The sequence below is a fragment of the Nematolebias whitei genome, chromosome 21, assembly GCF_014905685.2.
Source record: "Nematolebias whitei isolate Nwh7 chromosome 21, NemWhi1, whole genome shotgun sequence".
NCBI lineage: Eukaryota > Metazoa > Chordata > Actinopteri > Cyprinodontiformes > Rivulidae > Nematolebias > Nematolebias whitei.
This window is the reverse complement of record NC_056518.1, coordinates 8,739,917-8,750,247: the sequence shown is the minus strand read 5'-3', so window position 1 is coordinate 8,750,247 and position 10,331 is coordinate 8,739,917. Positions and strand designations below refer to the sequence as shown.

At 40.3% G+C, this 10,331-nt stretch overlaps 1 protein-coding gene across 1 annotated transcript in view; it reads right to left on the bottom strand.

Annotated features, from left to right (window-relative positions):
- Positions 1 to 465: 465 nt before the first annotated feature.
- ptpn21 (protein tyrosine phosphatase non-receptor type 21) overlaps positions 466 to 10,331 on the bottom strand; it is a 37,586-nt gene continuing 27,720 nt past the window's right edge. The window contains exons 16-17 of the mRNA XM_037695300.1: positions 6,131 to 6,259; positions 466 to 567 (exon numbers count right to left, since the gene is read on the bottom strand). Of these exons, the coding sequence (XP_037551228.1) occupies positions 466 to 567; positions 6,131 to 6,259 (231 nt within the window). The remainder of the gene's footprint in view (positions 568 to 6,130; positions 6,260 to 10,331) is intronic.

Below are 10,331 nucleotides of genomic sequence, written 5' to 3'. Positions count from 1 at the left end.
CCAGCAGTGCCATCAGCTCTGCTGGCAGAACCCTGAGGGACTTGTGTATGTCCATCTACTCTTTGGTGAAGTCTGGCCAGAAATGGCCCCATGTAAGAGCTGGGGCCTATAAGGCATCCCTCCAATGTGGAAACAAGATCAAGTGATTCAACTGTGCACACAAATGGCAGCAGGGATTTGAGATGGATGAGTTAAATTTCCTAAATTCATTCTACAACAAGGCAATGACCCCAGAGTATTTGTTTATTGCAACTAAATACTGATACAGCAAAGCACATTATTATAAAGTGCTATTATTCAAAAGTTTTTGTTAAACAACTATAGATAATACATTATATAGACAACTCACTGTAGATTCCATCAACATTCCTTCATTTCCTTCAACATCAGTTAATACTTAACATAAACAGGGTCCAAACTTTGGACTCTATATCACATGTGGTGTTTCCCAAAGGGGGTCTATGATTAAATCAGTCTGGAATTACGATGGTGCTCGATGAGGACCTTGTAGACGAAGGTATACTGAGGCAGCGTCTGAACCATCATCATCCTCTGATCACGAAGCGTCTGCAGGAATTTTGGAATGTCTAACAGCTGAAAAACAAACCATTCATAATTATTATTTTTTGAATACAGGTGCATATCAAAATGTTAAAATATTGTGAAAAAGTTCAATATTTTTTATCACTCATTTCAGAAAGTGAAACTCATATATTGGATTCATTACACATAGACTGAAATATGGAAAGCCTCTATTTCTTGTAATTTTGATGATTATGGCTTAAAAATAATGAAAACCCAAAAGTTGGTGTCTCAGAAAATGTGAACATTGTATTGTGATAAAGTTCCCTATTGAAAACTTGTGTACAATATATACAAGCTATGAATGTCGCATTCATCAGGTCTGTGCCACTCCTGAACCAGAGGCAACGTCAGAAACGAGAAAACTTTTTGAGAAACAATTTTGTTTTTTCATTATTTTCATTATTTCATCAAAATTACAAGAAATAAAGGCTTGAAATATTTCACTCTATATGTAATTGTAATGAACATATATCTGTCAGATAAAATTCATAAATTAAACGGATTCTTTCATTTTTCTGGACTGAGTTCTATCGTGCATTGAATGATTAAATGTGACGTGAGACGTTAATTTTCTTTGACCCATCAAAATGAATGCGGTCATTTATTAACAGAATCAAAGTTTAACATCAAACATTTACATTAATTTGGCAAAATTGATTACAATAACAAGCTTAATTAATTAGCTTTACAATCAGAAACCATACGGCCATGGTATCTCTTGCAGCTTTACAACAGACATTTCTGAAAATATCTGGATGATTACTGGCAGATAGAAGAGTTTTAAAGATGGGAAATGAAGGAGTTTAAATGGAGAGAGATGGGTGAAGATGTATGTCTGTAGACCAGAACGACAACACGCTCCTTTGGACGCAGCTTAACCCACGGTACACTTTGGTTGAGATCGACTCTTTTACCTTTGCAGATGATAGTTTCGGCGTCGGTGTAGAGTTTCCTTTCAACTCTTTTCAGCGTCTCCGTAAGAACAGCTAAAACCTCAGGAGTCGTGAGATCATCCCAGAACAGACTTCTTCATTGTTCCTCTGAACTTCTCTCGTTCAGGGACTTCTCGTTCGAGGTCCTCCCTGGAACGTTGTTCAGCTTAGTTCCCGTTGTTCTCCAGCATTCTGCATTCAGCCTTCTGCATTCTCCATTCTGCATTCCAGCATTCTCGTTGGAACTAGGAAGTGTTGACCCTTTTAAAGAGTTCACTTCCGGCTCCTCATGAGAACTTCCTGATTGGTCGAAACGAACCAACAGGGTGTGGTCTTAGTGATATAAGAGGTTATTAAAAGTCAAGGAGAAAGATTAGGTTGTTTAAGAACAGACAGAAAGATGTTTTGAAGAACCGAGACTTTTAGGTGCCAGTCCTCTTTTATCTATCTGAAAAAGTTAAACATGACATTTTTCTCCAGTACATGTTTTTGACCGAAACTTGACTTTTGACCGACTTACACTTGCTCATTTCAGACAGAAGATCAAAATGCATAATTACTCTTGTAACAAACATTAACTTGATTTCTACTTTGAATGAGGATTAAAAATCATTAATACTGTTTCACAGTTGATTTAAAATGAGTAGTTCACTTCAACATTTAAAATGGTTTGAACTAAACACACTTTTGATTATCAAGACATTTGTAAAATAGTAATGATAATAAAAAAGAGAGTGTTGTTTCAATTGATCAGTGCAGGACACACTTAGAAAGTCTCTGGATGAACTTAATTTTGTGTTTCTGGACTCAAATCAATGAAGTAACAGTTCTTGTCCCAAGAAGATTTTGACCTGAGGCTTAGTTCACTACATAATGAATATATGTAATGTATGAGTTTCACTTTGTAAAATGATGGACAAAAATGATGGACAAAAATGATGGACAAAAAATAGAACTTTATCACAATATTATTTTTTTAGATGCACCTGTAAATGCACAAGATTTAGCTTAAAAAATATTTAAATGTATGTAGGTACCTCATTGTTCTCTAGACAAGCTATAATGATCTCAGACAAGATGACAACTCCAGAGCGACCTGCACCAGCGCTGCAGTGGACCACCATAGGTGGGTTGATGTTCACTGAATCATCAATACTGTTTGTGTTTTTCCTTGTTGACTGGATCTCCCCTAGGTATGCTGGAGAGTAAATACAATTGATGTTAAATGACACAAATAGCACCATTTTGATTATACTGAGCTTAGAAGATCAGAGGTGGTCTGTAAGGTGAAGATGTCAGTGTAAAATTAATAATAATCACCAAGGAAGCCTTTGAAGTCCTCAGGACAACTATAGGTAGGCCAGTCTGTATACTGCAGGTGGCAGGCAGTCCTCTCTTGTCCTGTCAGGAGGTGTTGGATTTTTAGCATTGTGGTGGCATAGCAGCCACACTCCTTGTGGCTTTGTGTGGTTATCTTAAATACTCCAAATGTCACAGTGTTTTTTTGAGAACCAAGTCGGGGCCAGTATCGGAAACTCTTCTCTCGACCATTTTCCTACAAGAAATGACCACATTGAAAGTTCATCATCACTGATAAGAAATCAAATAATACAGGTATACATGCATGTACAATAAAGCTTTGAATATCCTGATGCATGCTCCATAATTCTATTCAATTCAGTTTATTTATATAGTGCCAAGTTACGACAGAAGTCATCTCAGGGCACTGAACAGAAACAGTCAAATATAAAAAGTAAGTTAATAATATTATTTATCTGAGGAGCCAGCAGACTGCTTTGAGTCTAACTTCGTTGCAGACTCTCATCCTGTCATCAATAATCCAGGTAGAAAAATCTAACAAAGTTGTCAGGTCCTCTGGACGGATTCTTTTTGTTGAAACGTTTCATCTTTTATCCAAAAGACTTCTTCAGTCTGAGGAGCTGCAACAAACAGTCTTATAAATAGCACCTTCTCATAGTAAATCATCCAGTTTGCTGGTGACAGCCTAAACTAGCTGTTCACATGATAAAGGACCATTAGCCTAACAATGGATCATTAGCACCCTGATGGCTGTTTACTTCACAGAGGTCTGAGTGATACTAGCAATAACAACATTGTAAGGGGGGGGGCAGTTGAACACGGAGGCCTCCACCCCTGTTTAATGATGGACGGTTTCTTTTCACAAAGATGGCCTCCTTTACTCCTCTCTCAAACCATCGTTCCTCTCTGTCCAGGATGTGAACATCTTCATCCCTGAAAGAGTGACCGCTGGCCTGGAGATGAGTGTAGACAGCAGAATCCTGGCCTGATGATGTTGATCTTCTGTGCTGGTCCATCCTTTTGGCCAGTGGCTGTTTAGTTTCCCCGATGTAAGACTGATCACAGCCCTCCTGACACTGAACAGTATACACAATATTACTCTGTTTGTGCCAGGGGACTGGATCTTTGGGAAATAAATAATAAATCTTCCCAACACCAGCAAACTAAAACAAAAGAGCAAAGTTTAGTCTGTCCTGTGAAAAATAAGAGGGTTCAAGGAGAAGAGTGACAAGACTGATAAAATCTGAATAATTCAGGAGCTGAAAGTATTTTGCAAACGAAACATTTGATGCTCATCTCCTGCACATACCCACGCCTCACAGCCTCCCTGAATCCACAGCTTCCTGGCACAACTTTAAAATCTTACTCAGCACCACAGGGAACTTAACTCAACATCACCATCATAACATACTGAGGCCTCCTCTCCTCCTCCTTCTCCTTCCTGGTTGTCCGTGAGGCTGACACATTATCCAGTTTTAAGACTGGGCTTAAGACTTTCCTTTTACAAAGTAGATAAATCCTATAGTTAAGGTCGGCTTGGGTTTACTGAGCTATCCTGTAGTTATGCTGCTATAGGCTTAGATTGCTGGAGGACAAACTGACCACATTTCACTCTGCTACTGTCTTTACTTACTCTGCTCAACCTGTTTTCTATTTATAATTTGTTATATCCTTAACATGTGTTCTATTCTTTTTGTCTTTCTTCCAACAGGGGGTACACCTGCACCTACTGTACATCTGGACCTGCCATTCTGTGTTTGTTTCTTCTTCCTGTCCTCTCAAACCCAGCCGGTCGAAGCAGACCACTTGTCCTGAGTCTGGTTCTACTGTGGGTTTTGTCCTGTTAAAAGGGAGTTTTTCCTTTCCACTGTTGCCATTGTACTTGCTCAGGATGGGAGACTGCAACAAAGTGAAGATTCACCACAATTTGCTGCTTCCTTAGATAAAGAACTTTACTAACTGGCTTTTGTATGTATGTCAGTGTTTTTGTTCAGTGTCCTAAGATGACTTCTGTTGTGACTTGGCACTTTATAAATAAACTGAACTGAATTGAAAGTCACTGGGACATCATGGTTGAAATTTAATGTCTCAGTTTCTCTGATACTCCCGCAACATACGGAATGGCCAATGGTCTGGGTCTGGGTTCCTCTTTTCCACCTGATGGCTGACTGAAGTCCTGTTTGGGTTTCTTCTCCGCTTTCAGGAAGGCCCAGTTAGGATATCCACATTGCTCTAGAGCCTGTCTTGTGTGGGATTTCTCCTTCTGCCTGGCTCCTGAGCTAGTGGGGACGCTGTCTGCTCTGTGGTACAGAGTCCTGATGACTCCTAACTTGTGCTCCAAAGGGTGATGGGAGTCAAACTGCAAATACTGGTCTGTGTGGGTGGGTTTGTGGTACACCTCAGTTTGCAAATGTCCTCTATCAGAGACTGAGACCTCACAGTCCAAGAAAGCCAACCTGCCATTTTTTACATCTTCTCGTGTGAACTTGATGTATTTATCCACAGAGTTGATGTGGTCAGTAAAATGTTGGACTTCCTGAGATTTAATTTTAACCCAGGTGTCGTCAACATACCTGAACCAATGACTTGGTGGTGTCCCTGAAAAGGATGCCAAGGCTCTCTTTTCTACCTCCTCCATGTACAGGTTGGCAACAATAGAATAAACTGGAGACCCCATAGCACACCCATGTTTCTGCCTATAATATTGCTCCCCATATGTGAAGTAGGTTGACTGCAGGCACAGTTTCATGAGTTGACACAGTTGTTCTGTGGAAAGCGTGGTCCTGCTGCTCAGAGTGGTGTCAGATTTTAATTTTAAACTGACCACCTCTACTGCATCATCAACAGGAATGCACGTAAAGAGTGATGTGACATCAAAAGAGACCCGTGTTTCATCAGTCTCCATGAAGTCCATGGTGTTCTGTATGTGATGTTCTGAGCTGCCAACTAAAGGGATGAGTACAGACACCAGATATTTGTAACTTTATTTTTTAAAATAGTGATATTTATTACTGGTATCACTCAGTCCTCTGTAAGCAGCAAGTGGTCATTCGGGCACTAACGATCGGTCGTTATGCTGATGGTCCTCCTATGTGAACAACTAGTTTTGGCTGTCACCAGCAAACTGGTTGATCCATTCTGATAAGGTGCTATTTATAAGACTGAGTTTACTGCAGCTCCTCAGACCGAAGAAGTCTTTTGGATAAAAGATGTAGCGTTTCAACATGAAGAATCCGTCCAGAGGACCTGACTTAACCTTGTTAGAAAGCTTTGAATAGAGAAAAGGAACTCACCTCTTCAGCAGTAACCATGGCAATGATAGAAACACCCTGCTCCCATATCATTTGCCAGAAGTCTTGACATGTGTGTGACAGAGGACCCTGTGTTGCAATGTAATGCCACTCCTGTTCACCTACTTTTACCTAATGACACAAGAGATGAGTTGGGGTTGGAACTCAGCAGTGTTTGGGGCTTGAGATTATTTCAAGGAACTAAAACATTTGGAAACCATTGCTTTACGCATCTTGGTGCAACTTACCCTGATGTGTGATGCATTGATGTAGCCTATGCTGTTTTCTTTAGTGGGAACCAGCTTCACTCTGGTGTCCTCATAAGGCACGACATCTTGGTAGCGGTTTTTGTCCACATTTTCTGGATAACTGGCGATGGTGCACTGTCTTCCTGGACGACACATCGGGACACTCTCGTACTCTTTGTAAAACTCGCTGTTTTCCATCTGTTCCTCCAGCTGTTTGCACTGACAAACACAAACAGGTCATTCATGTATCAAATAAGATCCTCAAGCTGAGAACAGTTTGAGTTGAGCCTCTGAGAATGCTGGACTCCTGCTATTGTAGTATGAACATATACTGATATATATTCATAAATTAAACGGATTCTTTCATTTTTCTGGACTGTATAATGACGTGCATCTGAATTCAATAAAATGTGGACGTGAGACGTTAATTATCTTTGACTCACCAACGACAGTGGGTCATTTATTAACAGAATCAAGTTTAACACATCACACATTTACATTAATTGGCAAGAATTGAAAATAACAACAGCTTATTCAGGCTAGTTTAGCAAGGAGTAAACAACACGGCGATTGTTTTCTCACTTCCAGCAGAACAACAAACGTCAACCACACGGCGGTGATTGAAAAACTTTGCTTCAGACATTTCTAAAAATATCTGTAATGATTTTTAGCAGATAGAAGAATTTTAAAGATGGGAAATGAAGTTTAAGTTGAGAGAGATGTGTGAGGGAATTTGTCTGTCCTAACCAGAACCAGCACGCTCCTTCTTTTCCAGCTTGGCCCAACGGTACGCTTAGTTGAGATCGACTCTTTTACCTTTGCAGATGATAGTTTCAGCGTTGGTGTAGAGCTCTCCTTTCAACTCTTTCAGCGTCTCCGTAAGAACAGCTAAACCTCGGGAGTCGTGAGATCGTCCAGAACAGAAATTTCACAATTCCCAGATCTTCTCTCGTTCAGCTTGATTTTCTTTCATCAGCATCCTGAATTCCAGCCTTCATGAACTCTGGAACTGCTGAGTTTCAGAACTGCAGAACTTCTTCATCTACGCCAACTCCAACTGGAGGTGGAACCTCTTGCAGAACTCCCCATCATCAGCTGACTAAACTTAAAAACCCCTGGTTGAACTAGAAAGTACCAACATTTAAAGGGCTCTATTTCCGGTTCATTTGGGAGTTTCTGATTGGTCGATGGACCAAAACAGAGGTGTGTTTTGTGATGTAAGGTGTTATGAAAAGTCAAGGAAAAAGATTAAGATTGTTTAAGAACAGACAAAAGATTGTTATGAAGAACTTCAGACTTCGTGGAGTCAATTCTCCAGTATCTTGCTGTAAAAGTTAAACATGACATTTCTTTTTCAGTAAACTTGCAGTTGACCGAAACTTGAACTTTGACCAACTTACACACTTGCTCACTGAAGACAGAAAATCAGACAATGCATCATTAACCAGATTTCTTCTTTGAATGAGGATTAAAAATCGTTATTACTGTTTCACAGTTGATTTAAAAATGAGTAGTTCACTTCAACATGTAAACATTGTTTGAACTAACACAATTTGATTATCAAAACATTTGTAAAATAGTAATGATAATAGAAAATAGTCTTCTTTCACTTGATTAATTCAAGAAAGAAAGTCTCAGGATGGGTCAACCTGTATTTCTGGATGCAAATCAATGAAATGACAAGTTCTGTCCCATAAGGTCCTTAAGGTCAAATCCTGACCTCAGGCCTAGTTCACTACACTATCTAAACTCAGGACTACAGCAAAAACTGAATCCATCCATTTTACTTGTCTTTAGCAGAACCTGAACAACACTAGATTCTCTTGTGGAATAGTGCTAAGCATTACTAGTAATGTGACTACTGATGTTAACCCATGTGTATACAGTACACCTATTCAGAGGATCAGTTTCTTCCATTCTCACTTTGATGGGCTAAAGAGCTATCAAAGGTCGTTGGGTATAAATGGTAAATGGACTGTACTTATATAGCGCCTTTCTATCTTATAGAGAATCTCAAAGTGCTTTACAATACAATCTGTGCCTCATTTACCCATTCATACAGCACTCTACTAGAGCTATACAAAGATAATTGAACATATCATTCTAAAGAGACTAATCAGTGCTTTAGATCACATTCATACACTGATGGGACACACATCGGAGGCAACAAGGGGTTCAGTGTCTTGCCCAGGGACACTTCGGCATGTGACTGCTGGTGGATTTGAACTCCCAACTCCTGCATTGGAGGACGACTGCTCTAACCACTCAGCCACAGCTGCCCGCACTCAGCCACAGCTGCCCAAGATAAGATATTAGATTTATGTAAGGTTGGAATGGGGTCCAAGACCATCAGTCTAAAGGTGTCAACTGTCTGTGCAAATCTTTGGAAATGGAAAAAATATAAAATGGCCCTCAGTCTGGAGCTCCTTGCTAAGTCTTGCCTCATTAGGTGGATGGTCATGAGAAATGTGAAGGATCAACCTGCAACTATGGTAGGAGTTTCCTAATCTTCTGAAGGCAGTTGGGACACCACTGAAACCTTGCACCTGAGCATCTTTTAATGGCAAAATTCAGCATTAAATACTGCACAAGCTCAGACTGTGACAACTGAATTTGCACTTGTGTTTTTCAGTAGCTAAGCTAAGTTTTTAGTAAACAGACTGAAAACGACTGAAATTTTTACAAACCGGATTCCAAAAAAGTTGGGACACTAAACAAATTGTGAATAAAAACTGAATGCAATGATGTGGAGGTGCCAACATCTAATATTTTATTCAGAATAGAACACAAATCACAGATCAAAAGTTTAAATTGAGAGAATGTATCATTTTAAGGGAAAAATCTGTTGTTTCCAAATTTCATGGCATCAACAAATCCCCAAAAAGTTGGGACAAGTCCATTTTTACCACTGTGTGGCATCCCCCCTTCTTCTTACAACACTCAACAGACGTCTGGGGACAGAGGAGACCAGTTTCTCAAGTTTAGAAATAGGAATGCTCTCCCATTCATGTCTAATACAGGCCTCTAACTGTTCAATCGTCTTGGGCCTTCTTTGTCTCATCTTCCTCTTTATGATGCGTCAAATGTTCTCTATAGGTGAAAGATCTGGACTGCAGGCTGGCCATTTCAGTACCCGGATCCTTCTCCTACGTAGCCATGATGTTGTGATTGCTGCAGATTGTGGTCTGGCATTATCGTGTTGAAAGATGCAGGGTCTTCCCTGAAAGAGACGATGTCTAGATGGGAGCATGTTGTTCTAGAACCTGAACATAGTTCTCTGCATTAATGGTGCCTTTCCAGACATGCAAGCTGCCCATGCCACAAGCGCTCATGCAACCCCATACCATCAGTGATGCAGGCTTCTGAACGGAGCGTTGATAACAACTTGGGCTATCCTTGTCCTCTCTGGTCCGGATGACATAGCGTCCCAGTGTTCCATAAAGAACTTCAAATCGTGACTCATCTGACCACAGAACAGTCTTCCATTTTTCCACACTCCATTTTAAATGACCCCTAGCCCAGTGCAAACGTCTGAGCTTGTGGAGCTTGCTTAGAAATGGCTTCCTCTTTGCACTGTAGAGTTTCAGCTGGCAAAGGCGGATGGCACGGTGGATTGTGTTCACTGACAATGCTTTCTGGAAGTATTCCTGAGCCCATTCTGTTATTTCCTTGACAGTGGCATTCCTGTTTGAGGTGCAGTGAAGTTTAAGGGCTCGGAGATCACGAGCATCCAGTAGAGTTTTACGGCCTTGACCCTTACGTACAGCAATTGTTCCAGATTCTCTGAATCTTTTGATGATGATTGATGATGATAACTTATAAGTCTTTGCTATTTTACGCTGGGTAACATCATTCTGGTATTGCTGCACTATCTTTCTGCGCAACAATGGTGGAATTGGTGATCCTCTTACCATCTTGGCTTCTGAGAGACACTGACACTCTGAGAAGCTCTTTTT